The 23,782-nt window shown below is 47.5% G+C and overlaps 7 protein-coding genes across 7 annotated transcripts; 3 read left to right on the top strand and 4 right to left on the bottom strand.

Moving 5' to 3' along the window:
• Positions 1-41: 41 nt before the first annotated feature.
• N7495_008210 (Serine/threonine-protein kinase PKH2) lies at positions 42-2,580 on the bottom strand (the record flags this gene model as incomplete). Its single annotated transcript, XM_057210861.1, has 2 exons — positions 42-392; positions 448-2,580. 2 exons carry the CDS (start codon positions 2,578-2,580, stop codon positions 42-44), a joined length of 2,484 nt encoding a protein of 827 aa, XP_057060404.1.
• Positions 2,581-3,124: 544 nt separating this feature from the next.
• Positions 3,125-3,679, top strand: N7495_008209 (uncharacterized protein; the record flags this gene model as incomplete). The annotated part of the gene is made up of 1 exon (XM_057210860.1): positions 3,125-3,679. One exon carries the CDS (start codon positions 3,125-3,127, stop codon positions 3,677-3,679), a length of 555 nt encoding a protein of 184 aa, XP_057060403.1.
• Positions 3,680-7,126: 3,447 nt separating this feature from the next.
• On the bottom strand, positions 7,127-10,825 carry N7495_008208 (FabD/lysophospholipase-like protein; the record flags this gene model as incomplete). Its single annotated transcript, XM_057210859.1, has 6 exons — positions 7,127-9,441; positions 9,497-9,530; positions 9,585-9,619; positions 9,686-10,266; positions 10,316-10,558; positions 10,608-10,825. The coding sequence occupies 6 exons, from the start codon at positions 10,823-10,825 to the stop codon at positions 7,127-7,129; spliced, it is 3,426 nt and encodes a 1,141-aa protein (XP_057060402.1).
• A 1,341-nt stretch (positions 10,826-12,166) lies between these two features.
• Positions 12,167-14,074, bottom strand: N7495_008207 (protoporphyrinogen/coproporphyrinogen oxidase; the record flags this gene model as incomplete). Its single annotated transcript, XM_057210858.1, has 5 exons — positions 12,167-13,180; positions 13,246-13,596; positions 13,660-13,740; positions 13,872-13,941; positions 13,992-14,074. The coding sequence occupies 5 exons, from the start codon at positions 14,072-14,074 to the stop codon at positions 12,167-12,169; spliced, it is 1,599 nt and encodes a 532-aa protein (XP_057060401.1).
• A 2,189-nt stretch (positions 14,075-16,263) lies between these two features.
• Positions 16,264-17,698, top strand: glfB (uncharacterized protein; the record flags this gene model as incomplete). Its single annotated transcript, XM_057210857.1, has 5 exons — positions 16,264-16,394; positions 16,454-16,521; positions 16,582-16,587; positions 16,641-16,858; positions 16,922-17,698. The coding sequence occupies 5 exons, from the start codon at positions 16,264-16,266 to the stop codon at positions 17,696-17,698; spliced, it is 1,200 nt and encodes a 399-aa protein (XP_057060400.1).
• A 998-nt stretch (positions 17,699-18,696) lies between these two features.
• On the top strand, positions 18,697-19,782 carry N7495_008205 (uncharacterized protein; the record flags this gene model as incomplete). The annotated part of the gene is made up of 1 exon (XM_057210856.1): positions 18,697-19,782. The coding sequence occupies one exon, from the start codon at positions 18,697-18,699 to the stop codon at positions 19,780-19,782; it is 1,086 nt and encodes a 361-aa protein (XP_057060399.1).
• A 907-nt stretch (positions 19,783-20,689) lies between these two features.
• Positions 20,690-23,061, bottom strand: N7495_008204 (transcription factor TFIIIB subunit BRF1; the record flags this gene model as incomplete). The annotated part of the gene is made up of 3 exons (XM_057210855.1): positions 20,690-22,300; positions 22,359-22,567; positions 22,623-23,061. The coding sequence occupies 3 exons, from the start codon at positions 23,059-23,061 to the stop codon at positions 20,690-20,692; spliced, it is 2,259 nt and encodes a 752-aa protein (XP_057060398.1).
• Between the last annotated feature and the right edge of the window lie 721 nt (positions 23,062-23,782).

The raw sequence follows: 23,782 nt of genomic DNA, 5'->3' as shown, positions 1-23,782 counted from the left end.
ATCATATAGAAGGCATCGTGGGCCGATTGAGAGCTGTAAATTTAAAAGACAGCAGCAAGACTATTCTTGGAATGACGCCTGCTGAATCTTTTCCTCCCCTTGACTGACTCTGTGTCATTCGATTGGGGTTGTTGTTTTACCAATGTGTTGCGCGAAGGTGGGGGGATGTTGCTCTCTGATTTGTGATCGAGTGTGTTGGAATGACTAGAAAATCCAGTTGAGGACATGTCGCGGAATGCATCCTCGGCGGACATGGTCCCAGCACTTTGTTGCATCAAAGCCATCTCTCGAGCACGATCTAGTGAATCTAGCCATTCTTGAGCTGATAAGGCGGTAGCTCCAATGTTGTTGGAAGATGGTTTTGGATCTTCGAAGACAAAATGTTTATCTCTCTAGACTCAAAATTAGTGAACGATGAACCATGATTGGGAAATATGAATACTGTACCGTGTCTACGATCCAGGACGAATGTCCCTTAACATCTGTGGTACTCCGCCAATGTGTACCAGGAGCTAGTAGAGAGATCTCGAGTTTGGCCTTTTTCTCGTCGCCACCCGCGGCTGCCATAATGATTCGCGCAGTTGATGTGACCATGACTAGCCTTGATCGTTTTTTGGTTGTTGAGCCCGTGAAGAAACGTGAGAACTTTCTCGGAGCTTCTGGCTCACTGCCGTACTTCGATGATGGGCTATGAGATGCCGGCGATGACAGCACCACCATGTTTCCCAGCTTCAAAATACGCTCGTTGGCCTTGTTCAATACAGGGGACCATTCGATGTCCAGTTGGCTTGGTGGGGGTAGTTCGGTAACCACGCGAGGAAGGGGGCGTTGATTGGAGGTCGTCGCATTACTGGGCGCTGTAGAAATTGCCGGAGGGAAGCTCTCACCACTTTCACCGCCATTCAGTTTAATAGGTTCACGGGGTGGTGGCACATAGGCCTTCAGCCGAGGTGCTTTCTGTTTCCACATGTCCGTTCCCCAGGTGATGCCTTGAAAGAATTCGTGATTTTTGATGTGCTCAATTTGTAGACGCCGGGTAGGATCCAGAACCAGGAGACGCTCAACGAGATCCCGGGCAACAGTGGGGAACCCGACTGGGAATTCATAGTCCAGGGCGACGATTTTTTGGAATGTTTGGTACTCGTTGCCTGCTTTGAAAGGTGGCCGACCTGCCAGCAGCTGATAAATTATACAGCCAAACGCCCACAAATCACTCGCCTTGCAGGCATTCTTGTCCGTCAACAGTTCGGGGCTGACATACTCCGCAGTGCCAACAAATGAACTTGCTCTCTCCTCCTCGAGTATATCGGAAGAGTCGAGGGGTGATGAAAGGGAAACACTACTCTCGTCTGGTCGTCGTGTTGTACCCTTCAGAATCTTGGCTGTTCCGAAATCGGTAATTTTGACATGCATTTGATGATCCAGCAAGACGTTTTCCGGCTTCAAATCTCGGTGAATTACACCGCGCCTATGCATGTAGTCAATCGTATCAAGTATCTGGGCGCTGTAAAACCTAGTACATTCTTCGTCAAACGTGGTCATTCGCTTGAGAACGCCCAGGAGCTCGCCTCCTTTGCAAAGGTCCAGCACAAAATAGAGTGAGCGTTCATCCTGAAAGGTGTAATAGAGCCGCACGATGCCCGGGTGGTCTGTCAGGCGATTCAATGTGTCCTTTTCGATATTGACATATTTGACCTTCTTCTCCTTGATGATATGTCGCTTGTCTAAGATCTTGATTGCGTACTCCTTCAAAGTTTGCCGGTCCGTTGCGAAGACCACCGTACTGTAGGAACCCTCCCCGAGGGTGTTTCCAAAGGAGAAATCACGGACTCCCTTCTTAATAAAGCGAGATACAGTCTTCCCATTGGCATCAACTTCTTGCCTTACGGATACTGCCGCACCGCGGTCTTGCCAATCTTCACTGCTGGAGACGGGGCCGTTTTCCATAGCATATGGAGATCGAGACATCTGAGCCGTCGGTACGCCTCGGGCATGCGCTCTAGAGGACTGACGCATTACCACCGACCCATTCCCCGATAGTTGACCTGCTCGGTAAGAGCGGTCGCTGTGAGAGTTGTCGCGCGTCAGAACGCCCGCCTGTGCTGCACGAGAGTCTACGCGCGACTGAGAGTTTGAAGATGCACCCGAATTGGTCCGTATGCGATAGTGGTTATCAAGTGGACCTACTGGAGGTGCGGCACCATTTGTGTACACTGAGGAAAGGGGGCGGGAGTGGCTCGGCTGTGTTGAATGAGGTTGTGTCAAATATGGCTGCTGTTGGTAGGGATTAGACGTAGGAGGCGGCTGAGAGGCCTCAGGGGAGGTGTGAACAGCAGGTGGTCGGGTCTCACTTGAAACGGAGACTTCGGTAGGAGCGGGGGGAAATGCCACCGAATGCTGGTCTTCTGGTGCGGGAATCTGTGGATATGTTGATACCGAATCGGCCGGTTGTTCGGATGAAGTAGATCCCATCAAATCAACGGTCGCATCTTCCGACTGTAAAGGAGAATCATCTGGATTTGCTATTCGGAGCCCTCCCAAGGACTGGGATAGGCTAAGATCCCCATTCATGCCGGCCATTACGTTTGGCGACAAGGGGAAAGGAGGGTTGATCTGAGTGGACAGAGTGTACCTAAACGAAAGGAGGCCGACAGTCTAAGGCGGTGATCGCAGACGGAACGAAGGCATGATACTCCGGAGAAGGTTGGAGGTTGAAGTTTGGAGGTTGAACTTTAGAGTGTGAGTGTAAGTGATAGATGAGAGGGAGGGAGAGTAAGAAGAGCGAGAGGGGGGGCAGAAAGGATCAACAGGAGGGATCGGGTCTAGTGTCAAGAGAGGGTTAGCAACAACAAGCTATCATTCTTTTTTTTCTTCTGTATTTATTTTTTACTGAAATAAATTACTCATCAAAAGGAATTTTACGAAAAAGAAAAGAAAATAAGCAGAGGCGGATTTTATTAGGGCGTCATAATCCTTTACTATGAAGGCCATCTAAGGACTTGTCTTGACTTAAACAGGGTCAACCATGGCAGGGAAACTATATGAGAGCTCCTTCCTTATCATCGACTATGTCTTAAGACTTGTGTGATCCCGTTCATTTACTCTACATCTGCAAACATCCTCGATGAGACGTCCTCCTACTGTCATTTTGTTGGAGGAGGAGGAGGAGCTTTATTCTTCTCTTCAGCGCATCTTCTTGAATGAGCTACAAGCCCAATTTGACCGACTCTATATCAATGAACAGAACAAGCGCCACCATGTTGACCCTCCCATTGAATCTGACCTTGATGCTTCGGGCGACTCTGACCGATTGATTGATTTCAGAGATTTAACTGGAGGTTCATTTTGTGCTGGAAATCTTCGGTCTTATTCTGATGCCCGAATTGAGTCAAACGATTCAATTGCTCAATCCAGTGCTCAATCCACCTCTTACAGAGCTGACTCGACCCATCAAGACGTGGACTCTCGTCATGTCCCCACCCGTCGTCGACAGACTGCCTCTTTACTAGCATCGCGGCATCAAACCCCTCCATATTCCGAGCGTCCACGCCGCCATAGGGTCACATGGGCCACTGAATCACCAAATTCTCGGGGGGCAAGTCCCCGCTATTCGGTGCAGCAGACAAGTCAAGGTGATTTCCAGCAGGTTGACAGCTTGGCCTCACTATCAAATCGTTGACTGGCTCAGTAGAACACTACCGACGAGACACAGCTAATGATCACTCTCGACACTCTCGCTTGCCACCTGATGTCCGCACAGATACCATCGGCCATGTCCCACGTCGGGGCTTGCCAGCACCTACAGTCTGATGAAACCAACTTGGCCACCGACATGAAGATCTCGCCTGCCGTGGCAGTGGATACCACGTCAGAAAAAGGCGGTATGGAACTCGATTTCGTCATTCCAAAGCCCTGTGCAGATTGAGATCGTTTCGTTTCTAATTATCTTGAAGCGAGTTGAACGGCATAGAAGGAACTCGCAGTGGCACGAGATTGTGGACTATGAATTATGAATATTATTGTTTCCCCTATTATTCCCAAGCCTACAAGGACGAAGTGGTTATATGTTGGGAAGAGTTTTTTTCTTTTTTTTTGAGCGTTATGTACTGGGGTACGTATATAGATTCACGTCATTTTGCAGATGAAAATTGACTAAAGTGAGTAATTATTCGTTCATATAATTAACCAAGCCTCTTACAGCCTGAAACTACAGTCCTCCGAGGCATTAGCTAACTATAGTTCATTTGTGGGACTAACCTCGACCGGTGATTCGGTGGCTTTGAATAGTTCAACAACTGACGCGGCCTACAACTACTCCCTTTCTTTGGATTTACCGCTATACCGCAAATGCTAGTAGTGCTGGCAAAATAGGAGTCCACAGACGCTATACGGTGTACAGTATACAATTCTTGTATTATTATTATCCATGGATCTAACTACTGAGTCATTAGTGTTAATTCCAGAATTGGCTCGCTTGTTGGGGACCCATCTTCCTGCAGTTCGTGGCTTGCAGGGCTTTGCGGCCCACTAGGCTGCAGCCAAGCTCTTTATTTCCTCCTAAAAAGAGAACAAGGTATTAATAGAATTAGCAATGAAGGCGCTAAACATTTTGAAACTTGGGAATGTCAAAGGCTTCCGATATTGTTCCAAGGTTGACCCCCGCATATTCTAAGGTCGCTTGATCTATACGGAGTACAGCATGATAAAGGACTATTTATAGGGAAGCTAGGCTCCAATATACCTCCAGTGGGCCGTACTGATGAAGTGGCATGGTATTTAGGTAAAGCCAGGTGGTCTTCTACATGAGCTGATGAAGGTTTGGCACCTCCGATATACCTTTTACCGGGCCCTGCAGGTAAGATATCGAAGGTTCCAACTGGCTGAGCCTATATTGGGATATACACCTACCTAGGTAGACACCTAAACATATCTAGACAGAAGGTATTTAGCCTTTCCAACGTCCCGAGGTCCCTTGAAATTCATGGATGTTGTGCAATATTACCTAGAAATTGAGAGGTCAAGTTGCACCGTCATAAACTCAAGATGGAGGCCCACTTAGTGTCTCTAGACTCTGATATTTCCAAATCATCGCTCGGTTATTGCTAAATATAGTGTTGAACGATCCACCTGAGGTAGATCATGGATGACGGTAGTTGAGGCTTAGGTGTCTCCAATCGATTAGGGCTAAACAGTCTTGAAATACTAGAAGCCCTCGAGATATCTATCTATTTAATTGGCCAGGAGCTATGAATTCGCCGAGAGTTGCATGTTTCCCGAGGTCAAGCGATGTTCCAAGCTTGGAATCTTGGAGCTCCAAGGCTATCCATATCCAACTTCGTGAGCCTACAATCTAAAATCTATAGCAGCTAAAATCAGAAACATGTGCCATGCAGTGTTGCCATTATGGCCCGGTCAACTTCATAACCCTAGAATACACCGATTGTGGCTGAGCAGTGTGATGTAACGCGGAAGCTGTGTGCGAACACTATCAATAGATCTAAAAAGCTAGCTGTTCCGCATTTCCATTGGGGTTTGATAAGCTTGCATATGACATGTATGGAACCCTTGGAAGGCTGTGGAAGGAAGAGTTGTACTTTGTATGTTCGCGCTGACAATATCCCGGTGGAGAAAGGGCTAATCCTATTTGGGATAATCTACTCCGGGCACCAATCAGCCTCCAGTTACATAGATCGTCCCATCACAATTCTTACCTCCGAGGTTGGTTCTATGATCAGAGCCAGAGCAAGGACCAATGTCTTGAACTTCTTGTCACTTTCTAGATACGTGCTGATCCCTGGAGCGCAAATAAAGTCTCACAAACTGATGAATATTCTCTTGTGTTGGATCCAACCTTGGAAAATATAGATGCTAACCTTGGAAGGTTTGGGATAATGCCAATAGCTCTAGACTGTTTCTTTCGAAATCAGTTACCAGCTCTTATGACTTAATTCCCGGAAAAGAAGTCCGAAAAACGCTAGTCTATTTTAGTTCACCGCTCTGTAATTTCGGCAAAACTGTATCGTAATGATTGTACCACTGATGAGTTACCGTTATACAAGAGCAAGACAAATTGGGGACAAACGCAAGGGAGGCCATGTTATTGGGACTGGAGTACCGTATTCCCCTACCAATATTAACGTCTTACCCTCGCAGTCTACCGCCCATAGACTTGACATTTTGGCTTCCAAAGCGGAAGGTGACTTATATCATAATTACACTCGATACTCCTGGTCCGAGGGACCTGGCCGTCAAGGAATATGGTGAGTGGCAGGTTTCGAATGTTGTCAATAATATCCTTAAAACTATATTTCGAGAAGTGTGTGATATGATGCGTGAGAATAGTCTTGATCTAGAGCAGGTGTATAGGGACCAAGATCCTGAATTCTTCATTAGAAAAGGAATCAAGATAGGCATCTCTCGACATTTCGTTAAGAATATCGGGCAGTGGGCCGGGCCGAGAATGTGAAAAAGACGATACCTGTTTGTCGGTACACCTGTATCAAGTGTGGAATAGCTATTCGATAGGCTAACGCCCACTTCTGACACCTATCACAGGTAACGCTTTACGCCCCTATGATATCTATGTGTCCTTTGAAGTGGTTGTAAAGTCTGGTTTTCATTCTTAGTTTGCTATCTATTATAAAGTAACAATTTGATCACATGACTGCTTTGTTCCATATTCCAACACTGTTGTAGGAACTTTTCAGTCCGTATGAGTCTTCATCAGTGCGTCACGGTTATATGCAGCAGTGCAATTAATACTTCTTATACGCTCTGGATCCGCGACGCACAAGACATAGTAGAGAAACAGCTATTTGAATGATAAGGCTATTTTCTTACTTACTAGCGAGAAACCGAGGCATTGTATTTCTCCCAATTACATAACAGGTTAAATTAGCAGTCGTAGAGCAGTCGTCGGAAATAATGAGATAACTGTTTAGGTGCGCTATCTACTTCAAAGACATAATCAAAGTAGGTGAACATATATTTATTGATTACGATCCATTAATCTACATATCAGCCTAGAACTAGATGTGCAAAGTATACGAACAAGCAATTCGATACCGATAAAGCACCAGGAGGAAGTTGATCAATGAGTATTCACATATATACAGCTTGTTTCAATCTATGAATGGTACCGGAGTATGGCTTCGGCCTCTTCGTACCTGCCCTGGCTGTCAAGGACTGAACCAAGGTTGTTGACGCTGGTGAGCGTGTCTGGATGTTCTGGCCCTAGCACCTTCTCTCGGCCTTCTAACGCCCGCTGATGCATGGCTTCGGCCTCTTCGTACCTGCCCTGGCTGTCAAGGACTGAACCAAGGTTGCTGACGCTGGTGAGCGTGTCTGGATGTTCTGGCCCTAGCACCTTCTCAGACCCTTCTAGATCCCGCCGGTGCATGGCTTCGGCCTCTTCGTACCTGCCCTGGCTGTCAAGGACTGAACCAAGGTTGCTGACGCTGGTAAGCGTGTATGGATGTTCTGGCCCTAGCACCTTCTCATATCCTTCTAACGCCCGCTGATGCATGGCTTCGGCCTCTTCGTACCTGCCCTGGCTTTTAAGGACTAAACCAAGGTTGTTGACGCTGGTGAGCGTGTCTGGATGTTCTGGCCCTAGCACCTTCTCATATCCTTCTAACGCCCGCTGATGCATGGCTTCGGCCTCTTCGTACCTGCCCTGGCTGTCAAGGACTGAACCAAGCTTGCTGACGCTGGTGAGCGTGCCTGGATGTTCTGGCCCTAGCACCTTCTCTCGGCCTTCTAACGCCCGCTGATGCATGGCTTCGGCCTCTTCGTACCTGCCCTGGCTGTCAAGGACTGAACCAAGGTTGCTGACGCTGGTGAGCGTGTCTGGATGTTCTGGCCCTAGCACCTTCTCAGACCCTTCTAGATCCCGCCGGTGCATGGCTTCGGCCTCTTCGTACCTGCCCTGGCTTTTAAGGACTAAACCAAGGTTGTTGACGCTGGTGAGCGTGTCTGGATGTTCTGGCCCTAGCACCTTCTCTCGGCCTTCTAACGCCCGCTGATGCATGGCTTCGGCCTCTTCGTACCTGCCCTGGCTGTCAAGGACTGAACCAAGGTTGCTGACGCTGGTGAGCGTGTCTGGATGTTCTGGCCCTAGCACCCTCTCTCGATACTCGAGGACTATCCGAAACATCGTCTCTGCTTCACGATATCGCCCATCATATCTCAGACAATCCCCACAATTTTCCGCAAGATTGACCTTTTCCCTACTACACTTATCATCTTCTTCCACAGCGTGTTGTGCATGAGCTATATATTGCCGCCAGTGCATCCGATTTACTTGGTGGATATCTGATAGGAGTTCACTCAGCCGCATTACTGCTTGTTTTTGGCAAGCCGGTAGTTCTCCATTATTTTTTAGCCATCCCCGCGTCACCAGATGTACTAGACGATGTATATCAAATGCTGATCCATCCTCATGTCTAGTGATGAATGAGAATGCGTCAAGGATGCCGATTGCATCGCTCTGCTGTTTAAGCGATGACCCATTAGGAGGCGGTAGCAGCGACCGAGGAATATCTTTAGGGTCCACACAGGCCATAAATCCTAGATATTCAAATGCGAGAGCGCTACGGCGACGAATTTGCTCAAATGAGATGAGCCATGTTTTTGACACCGCATTCTCTATATCTGTATATCTGCCGTCATCTTCAAAATGCTCACTTAGGAGCTCAATCGCCTCATCATCTTGGTTAGATAAGAGAGCTTCATAATTCTTAAGTGATTCCCCAGTCACATTAATATACGCTGCGGCCTGAACAATTGCGAGTGGAAGATATGTAAGTTTCTGTAGTAATCCTGTTAATGAAAGCTCGTCCTTTTCGATCTGACTAGGATCAATCAGATAGTTCCGCAACATCTCTGCGGCCCTAGGCTCGTCCATTTGCTGTATAGACACCACATTTTCTCGAGCAACTCCTGTGGCTAGCCTGCGATCGCGCGTGGTCCATATGATCGCTCCATACCTGCTCCGGGGCATGTAATCCATCAGGCGCTTAGCTCCAACCTCAAGAGTGAGTGGGGATGTCCATAGATCTATGTCATCAGCGTTATCTAATACCAGCAGCCATGGGCCAATAGTCTCATCGCTGAGATATGTTTGAACAAGTTCAAGGATATCAGCACCAGTCTGTTCATAGCCAGGAAGGCGAAGGGTTTGTGCCAACTTCCGATATGCCGTTTGGAGATTGGCTAAGCTGTTGACGGGAATCCAATAGACCGCGCATTTTTCTCGCATACGGTGGGCGAGCTCAAGTACTAGTTGTGTCTTGCCCACACCGCCGAGGCCCATGATTGAAATTCTTTTGGTGGTATCAGAGTTCAGTTCTAGTTTCTGTGTTAGGTCGCTAAGCAGTTCCTCACGGCCTGTGAACTTGGTATTCCGTTCAAACGGCACCTGCCACCGGGCACGGCCCTGCCCTTTAGCTTTATAAGTATTGGATTTCGAAATCAGTTATCCAGAATGATGACATACATTGTTCCCGAAGAGCCAGTGTCCTTTGATATAGCTATATAAGATTAGCCATATAATTATACTTTTATTCTGGCCGTAGAACACTAACCTGAATCTCTTTAATAAAATCGACGCTGGTTAGACCTATATATCCGTTATATCCATTAGTCGAAGGACATCAGGACTAAGAAAAATCTTCTAAATACACACTCTGCTTTAATTTCAAATTTTCAACACAGTCTCGCACTCGAAACGCCACTGCCTGGTGGTCGAGATACCCTTCAGTTGCTGACTCAATCAAGCCTTGCTCCTGGTATTCCGCCAGCCCGACGTCTTGTAACCCCTGGTCCACATTGAATCGGAAATACCGCTTGCTATCATAATGCTCTCGCCATTTAGCGATGAATCGCTTCTCTGTGTACTCGGTTTGGGTGGCGAGTTCTGGTAGGGTTTTAGAAACAAACTTCAATAGGTTGTCCTCCATCGCCTTCTTCCCAGGATTGCCGGTGCCAATCGAGATGAAGCACTTCACCTGTGGTTTAAGGTCGCCTGTATCTTCACACCAAATATCAGACGCCTCGCCTTCTACTTCATCTACAGGGTTGTTGGCCCCGAGCCCGCCATCTGCGAATCTGCGTGCACCGATCGACACCGGCTCGAAAAAGGTGGTTGCGGCGGAGGTTGCGCGAGCGGCCTGGCAGATGGTGGCCGATATTCCAGGCTTATTATGTAAAGAGTAGCTGCGAAGGCGCACAATCTCCTTAGTCTCCTGTGTGATGCTGCAGACGAATCTGGAGCTATTAGCAGAGTATAGGTTCATCAGCTCTCACACATACTTACACCCGGCAAGTCCGGTCAGCTTGATCATTAAATAGATCAGTCGGCTGAGCTCCGCAGTTTTTGATGACTTCGTTAATTGCACTCTCGAGCTTGTGGGCATCGAATCGGGGTTTAATCTTGCCAAAAAGTCTGGATAGGCTCTGCTTCGAGGGCTTATCAAAAATCATTTTCATTAATTTGATATATGCCATGATGCATTCATCGACATCCATCTCCAATCGACCTAACATGATCGCAATCAATCTATATCTGTTAGCCACCCGACTTTAGAATACGGACTAAATCAACCCACCCTCCTGTGCTGGTGCCGCCAATCAGGTCAAACACCTCGCAGGGTTTCTTTGCTGGTGAACCCTTAGGGCGCGCCCGATTTAATCGGTCTATCAGCCCTTTCAGGATATATAGAGTCGACAGCCCGCGCACACCGCCGCCATCGAGGGATAGTAGACAGAGTCCTTTGCTGTCTAGCGGGTTCGGCTCCCCGCCGTGAACAGTCGCTACTTGCTGCATCACCGAGTCTTCTTTCCTGTTGGGTAATATTGCTTGCAAGAATAGGTCACAAATCCAAGTCAAGCATAAAGAGCAATAGTTATCAATCCGCTGGCCCAGGATAGGGATGGGCGCCTAGGTGAGGCAATTACAGCTCCTCAATAGGTTGACGGCCGTGGCGTGACCAACGCACCTCAGCTTATACATATCACATCTCCAACCTATCAGCTTCGGTGCACCTTCAAACACTTCTCAAGTTTTCCAATCTCTAAGCTATCGTTCCTTCTGCCCAATTCTGACCATATAGCGAATTTTAGCTAGCGAAGTCTCTGGCTTAATCTGTCTCAGCATATCGATGACTGTTCAGTAATATGGCGTTTAGCCTCGCAGCCTCAGCCTCACAGCTTGGGATTTATTAGTGATTTATGGATTATCGCCCGGGTTGCCAAGAGTTCTGACTGCAGCTGCCGTAGTACGATGATATATCAAATAATATGGATCCCCTCATTGATTTTACCTTCAACTGACACGCTACTAGAATAAGAGGCTAAGGGGTCTTAGGCATAATAAACCTCTAATTTCAGGCCTTTATAGCGAAAATAGCCTCAAGCACTCTCTTCTTTTGCACCCTAGCATCTATATATATATATATTTGACTTTTTACCTAGCCTTTGCCTCCAACCCTCGGGTTCTTTGAGTGATTCCTGCCTAGGTAATTAATGCAACAAGTCACTACAGTTGAAGAGAATAACCCATCGATGTGAACCAAAGAACCTCGTGGGATTTAATCTGTGGCAGTTGTACGGAGTAGTCGTTAATATTATCCAGCCAGGGACAACCGTGATATAGAGCTTCTTGTGGCGGTAAACTGGGCTGGAGACCTCGGGATGAGTACGAGATATGGAGAGAACTGTAGTAACGCTCAAATCCGATGGATGCGCTCTACACTGGAAGATCAATACTCGTAAAAAAAATTCATTTAAAGAATAAGCAACACAACCAGGCAAGTCTAGAAAATAAAAGGTGTATCAAGACGACAAAAAGAAGACTGCCACAGGACAAAACCGGCTCTGGATGGCAGTTGACACAAGGAGTATGTAGAAGAAACTTAAGATGGGAAAGTAATTCACATGAAACGCCAACAAAAAATCATTTCCCACTGACTTCAAATGCTCCGATTTCGTGTATTCTTTTTATTTCCGTGATGTAATAGAATTTCGTGCAACTTGTATCAATGTCCCTTCCCATTGAGAGACATGTAGAAGATAAAAGAGAAAAAAAAATAGAAGAAAAAAAATGAAGAAAATAGAAGAAAATGGAAATTCAGTTCAAGACATAAGGTATTAATGGAAATGAAAATGTCTACTCTTGAGCCTTCTTGGCGAAGATCTGGGCACCGTCGACTAGACGACGCTCAGTGTTCTGGCGACCGTTGACAAAGTCGGGGTAGTTGAGGGTCAGCTCAACGGCACCGTTGACAATGTTATCAACAGCCTCGACACCGAGCATGAAGGAGTGGTCCTGGTTGCCGACCTCGTAGCGCCAGCTGCCGAAACGACCACGCGACCAGATGCCCTTCTCTTGCAGCTTGGGTAGGATCTGGGTGAGGGCACCTTCACGCTCCAAGCTGGGGGTGGGGTAACCGTGGTCAAAGCGGCGGTGGTAAGTGGAGACAATCTCGTCACCGGCCTTGAGCATGTCGGTGTTGACAAGACCCTGGATGGTATCGGCCAACAGGGTGTCGTTGTTGACAGGCTTCATGGTGGACTCAGAAACCTCCAACATGATGGACCAGTAAGGACCTTCCTGGGGCTCGGTGTTCTTGGGCTTGGAGCCGTCGGCGAGCTGGAGTGTGGGCAGCTTCTTGGAGGACTCGGGCTGGTTGTAGGGGGAGTAGTTGGAGAAGATGGTAGCACGGTAGAATGGGCAGTTGTCTTCGGGGAAGTACAACCAGCACTTGTCACCAATGCGGTCGGGGCGGACACCACGGATACCAACACCAATGACGTGGGTAGTGGAGTAGTAGAGCTGCTTGGTGAGGGGGATGAGCTCAGTGTCGCTCATGGCTTCAGCCAAGAAGTCGACAGCCATGGTGGAAACGAGCTTGCCGTAACCAATGGTGGTGCCATCAGCCAAGGTGACGGTCTTGTTGTTGGCGTTGACCTTGGTGACCTTGCCCTGCTCGCCAAAGCGGGTGTTCTTCTTGGGAAGAGTGTTGGCAACGGCAATCCAGATACCACCGGTACCATCACGGGCAGGGAAACGGAAAGTAGCGTTGGGGCCCCAGTTACCGGCGGTCTTGTTCAGGATGACGTTGGTGGTGACAGCCTTGAGGTTGGGAGCGGCGACACGCTCACCGAGCCAAGCGCATTGCATCTGAAAAACAAAGAGGAAAATTAGAAAATCACGATTGAATGGTAAATTTTGTGGGGGCTGCTTACCTTGGTGGTGGGAACGGCCCAGACCTTGAAGTTGTAGGGACGCATGAAAAGGTCGGCAATACCAACACCCATCATGCGAACGATCCACTCATCGAAGTTCTTGGGCTTGGTGCTGGCGACACGAGCCTCTAGAGCAGCATCGATCATACCATCGATACACTTGACCTGCTCGGCCTTGGGCAACATGGATATGTTGTTCTGGAAAGGGTAGGGAACCCACTCGCCCTGGCAGCGGACGTAGGAGATACGCTCGTGAGTGTACCAGTCATCATCCTTGGGGAGAGCCTCATCAATGCAGTCATCGAAGTATTTGTAGTGGGAGAAGATAACGTGGCCACCAACATCGTACAACTGTTGGTATGTCAGTCAGTATTCACTTTCCCTCGTTCGAAATGGAATGCGGCGAAGACCTACGAAACCTTCAGGGGTGGTATCAGTGGAAGCCAGACCACCGGGAGTCTCATTAGAATCGATAATCAACCAAGAAGGGCCATCCTGTTTGCAATTAAGTTAGTTGATGATGTTCTTGAAGTTAGTGGTCACTACCCCTCCATCCCCCCCTATTCTGCGGGCAATGTTTTTTTTTTTTGGGCCACTATTTTGAACGGAGGAAGAATTGATCTTACAATCTGATTTAAACGCTTGGCTGCACCCAAACCAGTTGGGCCTGCACCAATGACGAGGACATCGACGGTACTGCAACGAGGTCAGTTGGAGGGCATGGAGCTCAGTGTTGTTGTTCTTACATATCGGGGTGGGTCATCCTGCCTTGTAGTAGGTCCTGAAAACTGGGTACGCGTTTGAAAGTTTTGCGAGCGATGTTCAGCATAGAAGAAAAAGAAAGGCAGTTAAAAGGACTGCCAGGGGAAGTATGATGATAAAAAAGGGTGAGAGAGAGAGAGAGAGAGAGGAGAAGGAGTGTAGAAGCTACCGTGGGTAGGGGTAAACGGACCCGGCACCTTTTCAGCGGTGTCGAAGTGGGGGAATAGTTGGGGTGTTTCAGGAATACATCCACTTACACTAACACTAAAACATACTAAATATCGAAAGCATCAAAAAACACAAAAAGACTGTCGCTTTTGGGTTTGCTACCCTTATTTCGCCCGATCCAGACTCAATCCACCACACTGTCCCAGAAACCAGTCCTAATGGCTGTTCCTTACAGTGGGGACTACCAAGAGACTAAGGAACACGTACACAAAACATCTTAATAGTAAAAGATGTTCATTTAGTCCCAAGTCATTGGCTGCTTATTGGTTAAATTGATTTCCCTTTTCTCCTTCATATTAAATTGCATATGGGTATACTTCCTGCTCATTTGTTGTCACAACGCCACTTGATTAACCCCGGCCTTTAAACTATCGAATTACAGTTGAGTAACTAGTGTTGATCCAAATGATAATCCGGAAATAGTCTTCATAAGGTATGGTAGTTTGCGGTACTATCAGGGTGAAAAGGCTTTTAGCCAAGGAATGCTCTTATCATGGAGAATTTAGGAGAAAGAAGGATAGAATACAATATAGAAGAAAAGGAGAACGAACGATCTTGGGAACTAAAAAATTAAAAACGCCACAAAATGTACGTTTATGCACGTCTGCGCCAACCGTCGGCTTGTATACCTACGTCGAGGGAATTGCTCATATTACGTTCAATTTACTGTAGATTGTTAATAGATTTTTCATAGATCGTTCATAGATTGTTCATAGATTGTTCATAGATTGTTCATAGATTGCTCATAGATTGCTCATAGATTGCTCATAGATTGTTAATATTCAGTACAATACTGTGTACAATATGGACAAGATTCACGTATATGAAGTATATTTTACCCAAATCGAATCAACCGAGTCTCGAATCAGCACGGAGTAACTCTCGGATATCAGCAGGGGGATCATCCTTCTCATACATGTATGATTTCAGGGTATATAGATGAGCAGGGTCCACTGATTGTCCCCGCCAAACAAGGAATTAGACAGGATAATCTAAAATGTATCCATATTAGCCGTTAAGAGGGATTCAATCACATTGTGCACTGTGCTGATAAAAGAGGAATAGATTGATGGAGTTGAACCAAAAAAGCTTCTTCGAGCCAAGCACTTCCCCTATTGAATGCACGCCCCTGATTTTCTGACTTTGTGACTACTGTGTAGGGTTGGCCCCCAATGGAGAAGGGTGATGGCGAGCACAGCCTTCCAGATCGCCGCATTCTCCACCTTCCGTAAGGGACCCAACGCTGAACTGCACGCGGGCTATAGTGGGTCTTGGCTGGGAACTGCTTGCGTAATGTTGCCGCTAATTTTGATCAACATGGGTCAAGGTTGGTGTTGTTTCTTATCTCAAAACCAATGCGTTGTTAAGGATGAGGTTACATCCTTTCTTTCGAGACCGGAACAGGTTTAAGGTGTAATTAAGAAGTTCCCAAGTGAAAATAGAATTGGAACCAAGCAAATTAGCAGAGACCGACAGGTGGTGAATTGAATGTGGTAATGCTTATTGGATGTTGACGTTGACGTTGATGTTGATGGAAAAGGAGTCGCCACGAGACATATACAATATTACCAGTACTTGTATTTACTGTTACAATACTCCATACGTGATTCATGCTGCTTGTATATCCGCTAAAGTACAGGTGGCCTGAATAACCTCATGTTCATACAAGACAATACTGAAAATACCACCCAGTGGAGAACGTAATGATTTAACTCTGTTTGCAGCAACGAATCCTCTATTTTACTTATTTACTTTAAACAGATCAGCTTTTGGTACCGATTATTAAAATAATAAAAATTGCATTCTTCACTGTACGTTTCCCATTCTTGGTCCACTTCTAATTTAGGGAATCTTCCATTTCTTCCATTTCTTCCATCACTCACCCTCGTTTGACAGTGTTGCTTATCGTATAATCTTTTTTTACCCCTCCTGGCTTCTTCCGCTTTCAGCCAAGGAAGCCTTTCGCGTCCGCGGCCATTTGAACTCCGTCAATTCTTCTCTGATCAAACTAGATCACTATCCCTCAAAATGAGTTCCGAGGGTGAGAAGGCCCGCATCTCCGGTGAGATTGCGCGCGAACCAACCCTTCCTACCGTCAACCCAGCCTCCGAAAAACAAGAAGCTCCCAAGGCTGCTTTGCACCCCGCCGTTTATGTCGCGTAAGTAGATGGGGTAGCTGGAAGATAAGCAGAGGATGTATGGGCTGACAATTGCGCAGTACCTGGATTACCCTCAGCTCTAGTGTGATTCTGTTCAACAAGCACCTTCTGGACTATGCCAACTTCCGTAAGTGATTTGATAAGCTATTTCAGCTCTTCAATGGTTGCTAACTTATACTTCTTCTAGGTTTCCGTATGTATCCTTGAAACTCCATCGAAAATCCTCCTCATCTGACCTCTTTCCAGCTATTATCCTTACAACATGGCACTTGACGTTTGCGACTATAATGACCCAGATCCTTGCCCGCTGCACCAATGTACTTGACGGCCGCAAGACCGTAAAGATGACTGGTCGTGTCTATCTGCGAGCTATTGTCCCCATTGGCATCATGTTTAGCTTGAGCTTGATCTGCGGTAACATGACTTATCTATATCTGAGCGTGGCCTTCATCCAAATGCTTAAGGTATGTAACTATTCAAATTCAACTTCGACCTGGTGTGGGCTAAGTTAACCCCGGTTACTATAGGCCACCACTCCCGTCGCTGTTCTGTGCGCTACTTGGGGTATGGGAATGGCTCCAGTCAACCTGAAAGTCCTCCTGAACGTCTCGATCATTGTCCTGGGTGTCATCATTGCCTCCTTTGGTGAGATCAAGTTTGTATTGGTTGGTTTCCTCTTCCAGCTGGGCGGCATCGTTTTCGAGGCCACTCGTCTCGTCATGGTCCAGCGTCTACTGAGCTCTGCCGAGTACAAGATGGACCCCATGGTCTCCCTGTACTACTTTGCTCCGATCTGTGCTGTCATGAACGGTATCGTCGCTCTGTTCTTGGAGTTCCCGCGGGTGACCATGGACCACGTCTATGGAGTCGGTATCTGGGTTCTGATTGCCAACGCCATGGTAGCTTTCCTTCTGAACGTGTCCGTGGTCTTCCTTATCGGCAAGACCTCTTCGCTGATCATGACCCTGTGCGGTGTACTGAAGGACATTCTGCTTGTTGCGGCGTCCATGATGCTGTGGAATACCCCTGTATCTGGCCTGCAGTTCTTCGGTTATTCTATTGCCCTCATCGGTCTTGTCTACTATAAGCTCGGTGGTGACCAGATCCGTGAGTACACGGGCCAGGCTAACCGTCGCTGGGCCGAGTATGGCCAGTCCCACCCTGCTCGCCGCAAGTTCATCGTTTTCGGTGCCGCTGCCCTGATCTCCTTCCTTTTTATTGGAACCATGGCCCCCAGTTACGCTCCCAACTCTGTCAAGCAGGTGAAGGGCATGCTTGGTGGTGCTACTGCTGGTAATGCCTAGATGTGGCCTCGGGGCTTCCCACCTGGTCAAAATATTTTCGATACTTTTCCTTCCCTTTGGACAGAACCCCGTTCTCGCGGATATCCAATAGCTGATGAAGATTAAAATTGGCTTTACAATATTTTCTGATCTACTTATGACTTGGGTCACGGCGACATGCAGGAAGTTCAGCCGAAGCTCGGTCCTTTTTCACTTCTTCGTTTCCGGCCATCGCAGGCTTTTTATGGAAACGGGTTATTTCCCCGGTCCTTTTCTTTTCCCTTGCAATGAATTCAGCCAAACTGGTGTTGCTGATGTTCTTGCCTTGCCTTTTCTTCTTTCTTTCTTTTTTTATCTTTTTACCCCATATCTACGACTATTGATTTGATTTGATTCTTTTAGACTTGCACGAGCTATGGTGTTTTGCTTCAGGGGATTGGTCTACCCCTCATGTCACAATATCCAAATTTCCAGATATTTTCAATATTTCCAATATTTCTCAATACTATCTTCTTTTTCCAAGAAACGGTTGAGCGGCATTTTTATGGAAGAAGAAAGACACAAGTAGTCACATGATTATGCAGGATCCAGTTTGATGTTCATTGGCTGTTCACCATTGGCCAATCGCTTGATTAGGCTCCACGTCAAACAACCAAACCCAAAGTGTATTGGTACTGTTACGGCAGGTCGGAATCTCCTTCCATATTGCTGTATTTTTGTATGGTAAGGTAATCTCCGCACGCAACGGATCGCCTCAGATCTTCTTTCCCTCTTCCTCTACCTACTTTTCTTCTCCCCCAGAACTTTTCTTTTATCTCTTCCCCCTCTTCTTTACTTCTTCCACACCTCCCCCTCCCACTCTCACCGCCAGACTTCTATAGTACCTTCACCTTCTCTCGTTTCCGAAAGCTTTTCTCTTATCTATATACCTGTCTCTATTCGTCGTCCCTCGTGATATCTAGGTGATATAAGCTTGTGGTGTACTACTCACTTAACCCTACAGAACAGTTTCCATCATCATGATCCTCAACCGCCTTTCCGACGGTCCATCACAGATCCTTTCTCCTCCCCAGGAACACGCCTTCGCTCAGCTCCCCTCTCAGTCTCTATTGAGCCAACCCGGACACTTCAACAGCTACCCTGCTAGCGCTGGCTCTCTTTTCGCCAATAGTGACTCAACAAAGCCCACCTCGAGCACCAGCTTTGCCTCATCCTCCATTGCCCCGAAGCCTTCTCGCAAGAGATCGCGTGACCAATTCGTTGAAGAGGTCCCCATATGTAATGTTCCAATTCGACCTACCACGGTTACTAAAGAGAAGCCCATCTATGGCGAGGGTATAACCCTTCTCAACCCTCAGACGGGGATCGCTCTCTCCGCTAAAAACCAAAGTGGCACTTGGTTTGAAGAGACTACTAAGTCGCAAGCGGTCCCAGCCTCTTCACTGTCAACAACCAATCATTCTGATGCTGCCGATATCAGCCGCAAGGCCCAGCGTCTTGATAATTCTGCACCCGGTCTTGACGAGATCGCACTCGCCTCAATGACTCAGCGCCTTGATGGCCCCGATATGGATCAACATCGCACCATCAATGGTGCATCTACGCCACCCACCGAGCCTCTCGTGGACGATGCCACCCTCCTTCTGGGCATTAGCTGGCAGCGTATCGACATGGACGGTGACATGGCCCCTGCCGTCCGTGGTTGGATCAAGTACATCGATAACCAGTATTCGGCCCACCTGCGTAACTCGCAGATGCTCATGAAAAGCCGCGCTCTGAATGCCTACCTAGTCGCCGCGACGCCTATTTCCTCCTCTGCACCGGCCTTCTACCTTTTCAGCGAAGACCTCACTCAGGCTCAATGCGTGGCTTCTTCTTGGGAAGCATGCCTGCACAACCTTCGTAACACACCCATTCTTTTCGAGGGTGCTCCTCTGACTGCTGCATGCCTATCCAGCGCGCAGCAGATCCCTAACTTGTTCACTTCCAACGTGGACGCCGGCGTTCCCCTCCTCCAGCAAGCTATTTCGAGCCACTCACACTTGCCCAACTCAACATTAGGACTGAACGGAAGCGTAGGAATGGGAATGGAAATCGACTCATGACCTCCCTCCTTTTCGTTCTTTGTTCGCCGAGAGTCCGATCGTCAATCGAATAACAACGCAAAGCTCAACGTCAAAACCACGAAAATCGCCCACACCATAAACCATTCTTACTCTTTTCGTTTCTCATGTTTACTGGATTTCTTTAGTCTTTTTTCTCTTCTTCGTTGCGTCTAACTGACTCAGGTCACGCAGCCCCATCCACATCTCGCTCCGGGTGGGTGAGTATTGGTATTTACCTCGATTTTTACCGGCGTGGATTCTGGCGTAAATGTGGAGTTTAAGATTCTTTGTATTTCTTATTTATATTTCGCCCTCACCTTTATTTATGATGCGAACAAGAAATCAATCTGATAAAATATCAAAGTCAATTATGGATCGAACAAATGAGCTCTGGTTGAATTTCCTCATTGCGTAGATTGTTGCGTCTTCGGGTACTTCAAGTCAGCCTCAGGCTCATCCCAAGCCCCCATCATTTTGACCGTGTCTCAGCTGTGCAGGTGCTGAGACGCCGGAGATTATCCAACTTAATAGGTAACTTGGAGCTAAAAAAGAAAAAAAAAAGGAAAAGCATAGTGCGTCTGAAACCGATTAACACAAGTACCTACGCCCAGGCGCAATACAGGGCAGGTGATTGTAACTGGTTCGATGCAGGGAACCTCGGAATACCTTACTTAGGGTTGCGTCCGAAACCCCGGGTAATTTTAGAGAATGGAATAGCGAAAAGACCATCCTAGGCTCGTTTTGTACACGCACAAAATTCCGAAGCCACTTTTATTGATCGTGCTCAAAGATGGGATGTTTTCGTCGCATGGTTGAATTCGTGAAATTAAACTACCGATGAAAATCTACGAGGTGAAAGGGGCATTGAAATATGACGGGTATCATTACTAAAGGCTTCATAGATCATCTAATCGGATCCATAGTCGTAGTCACTAGCGTAATTGTCGTCAGCGTAGTCATCGCCATTCTTGTCAATGCCGTAATTGTCACTGTGCTTGTAAGCGCCAGCAAATGCGTCGTCCAGATTGTCGTCTTCGGCGTAATCTGCCTCGTCATCCTCCACTTCATCGATATCAGGCTGCTTGGAACCGGTACCTTCTTCAATAACAACTTCATCACTGATGGAAATTCCCGCAGGTGCTGTCGATGGTGGAGTCGGCTGTTGTGGAGCTGGCGCTTCAACAGGTACCTTTGCAGTTGCCGGCAATCTTCCCCGACGACGAACATATGGGCCCAATGTTTCTTCCGAAACAAGACTGGCACTGCGACGCGAAGTGATAGCGCTGCCACTACGGCTTCGACCACCACCGTTGTCGCCGGGCGGTCCACTTCCAGGTTCCTCGTAGTCGCTAGGAGGTCCGTTCTTCCCGCCGTACAGGTTATCCAGAGCAGAATAGTTGATTTTCTTACTGAACCCACGCATTTCTAACATTCGTCGTGTAGCCTCAGCGGGGGTAAGGGCCCGGGAACGTCCAGAAGTTTCATCACCCTCCAGATAGCCAACATCGCCCATGCGGCCCTTGCGACGCTTGCGGGATTTGCGGGGAGAAGTTTTGTGTGGATTTGCTTCATCAAGGGCGCGCTTCAAGGCCTTTTGCTGTTGGAAACGGAGCCATTCCTTATTTTCGTGGACCCATACTAGTTCTTTGAGGTCGATCTCGGTGGACGAAAGGAGACAGTTTTGCACTTCAGGGTCACTTTCGAATTCTGTTTCTTCGATTTCAGCAGTGTCGGGGATATGTTTTTCGACCTTTGCTAACATCTCTCCGTTGTCCAGCATGAGTCGCATTTCTTCTTCCAAGGCTTCTTCAGACGCAATCTGCTCCGAAGTTGGGGTGGGGAGAGGCTGTTTGCTCTTTTTGCACTGCTCTTCTTTCTTTTTACCCTTAGCCTGTTCCACGGCCCCATCAAGAGCCGTTAGGGCTGGGTCGATTGGGAGTCTGGGAATGGCAAAGCCATCGGCATCAACGGGCCAAGGCTGGGGCGTTCCATCCTCGCCATTATCGTCGTCATTTTCTACCGGATCACCTCTTTCAACATATGTCTCTGGCTGCTTGAGGCGTTTGGACAGGCGGCCCTTCGACGCCCGAGTGTAAGCGGGGGGATCCTTTTCACTTTCAAGGCTGACAGAGCGGAACTCATCGACTGTTAAGTCACCACTCTCTGTGGAACCGAACTCGTTCAAACGCTCACTGATAGTGACTTCAGTCACTTTGACGACATAAACGACTTCGCGGATGGTTCGGCGGAAGTTGTTCATACGCGCCGCCAGGATCAATGCTGCACCACATATACCAGCTGGACGTCGGCCAACGGTCATCCAGTCACGGTTCATTCGCTGCACAATGCGGCAGGCTTCACCGGCAACGGCCATGGTAGAGGAGCCAAATTCAAGTTGTTTGGCAAATCGGTAGATAAGGCTCTCTGGATCAGTTGGATTCATAATAAAAACGCTGCCGCTCAAGCGCAGCTCGTCAAGAAGGGCTTTGTAGGTTCGGCCGAGGTTGAAAACGTTAATCTAATGACTGTCAGCATAAGCTTCGATAAATGATAGACAGTAGTCTGGAGCGACTTACCATGAGAACATCGGAAAAGTCAATTAGCATAGCTGTATTCCCGTTCTGGCGACGACAGGCAATGTAGAGACAGACGGCAGCGACGTTTTTTGTGCGGCGACCTTGAATAAAGTTCATTCCAACGGCGAGCTTAAAAATTTGACCAGCGGCCTTCGAAGCGCTCTCGGGAAGGTTCAATGCCCGTGATACTTGGCTGATAAATTGATTACCTGTTAGAAGTTAATGTCTGTACATAGCAAACAGGTAGGTATATAAACGACTTACCATGCACTTCGGTCATCTCTCGACTCTCCATACCACCACCTCGCTGGAAACCCGGACCGAAACTGCGTGTATGGGTCTGATCTTCTCCGACGAAGGTACCCTGGACCATAGCAGCGCCGGAAGAGGTTTCACCAAAGGTGATTTCTGAAACGATATTGGCCTCACTGATAACTGTAGCACAGCTTGCGCAGATTATGTTTCCACCATCTTCAGTAACATTTGGGTTGTCACAACTTGGATTGGGACATGACTGCTTTGCCGGCGCAGTAGGTCGCGGTTGTTGGGACATTCCATTTGGCTGTGGACGATTGACAGGTCGGTTTATGGAGATCGAACCTGAAGTTTTGGCTTTCGAAGTCGCAAGTCGCCCGACGGGAGTATGAGCGTTACGAGAACGCACGCCAATGCGTGTGGCGGGCTTAGGCATGACCGACGCCATGGTTAAGGCTGTAGAGTTTGATAAGGACGGAGAGTGAAGGATGAGAAAAAAAAAGAGAGAGAAAAAAAGATTAAAAAAAAAAAAGAGGAATCAATGACGAGGGTGTGAGAGTCAGAGGAGGGAAGTTCCGGAAGAAGATTCGGGGAAGATTGACTGCCTGCGCAATCAGATCACCTCGTCTTTCAACCGGATCGCGAAACTTTTCGTGTAGTTTCGTGTATTAGTTCGTGTACTCGTGTAGAGTGAAATTGATATGTTGAAGTGAGGTTGGGGGTTTTGGGGTAAGAAGATTTTACTTCGGTTTGCGCACTGTGGTTCAGTTGGGAAATCATGTGAGTGGAACTCAACTACGCAAGTTCATTTCGGAGAAAAATCAACAATTTGCTCAATTCACTTTCAAGTCTAAACAAACCAAAATTCAAGTTTGATCGGGATTATATAGATATTAATACTAAAATATATTTTTTAGAGTGTATTCTACGAGATTTACCTCCTGTAGATGGGAGTGAATTGTGAGGTTGATTTCGACAAGTTAGTGCCTTGTTTATAAGGTGTCAACTGTAAATGGCGCTATCACATGATGGACTGACCACCATTTTGAAAATAAGAACGAGGACATGGCGACGATGACCTTGGAAGTTGCAATTCAGATAAATACCTGGGCAGCACCACATAATACTGTATTGTATGCTGATCAAAGTACGGACAAAAGAGTAGCGAT

The sequence above is a fragment of the Penicillium taxi genome, assembly GCF_028828555.1.
Source record: "Penicillium taxi strain IBT 34144 chromosome Unknown utg000005l_segment0_segment0, whole genome shotgun sequence".
NCBI classification, from domain to species: Eukaryota; Fungi; Ascomycota; class Eurotiomycetes; order Eurotiales; family Aspergillaceae; genus Penicillium; species Penicillium taxi.
This window is presented reverse-complemented; position numbering and strand designations above follow the sequence as displayed.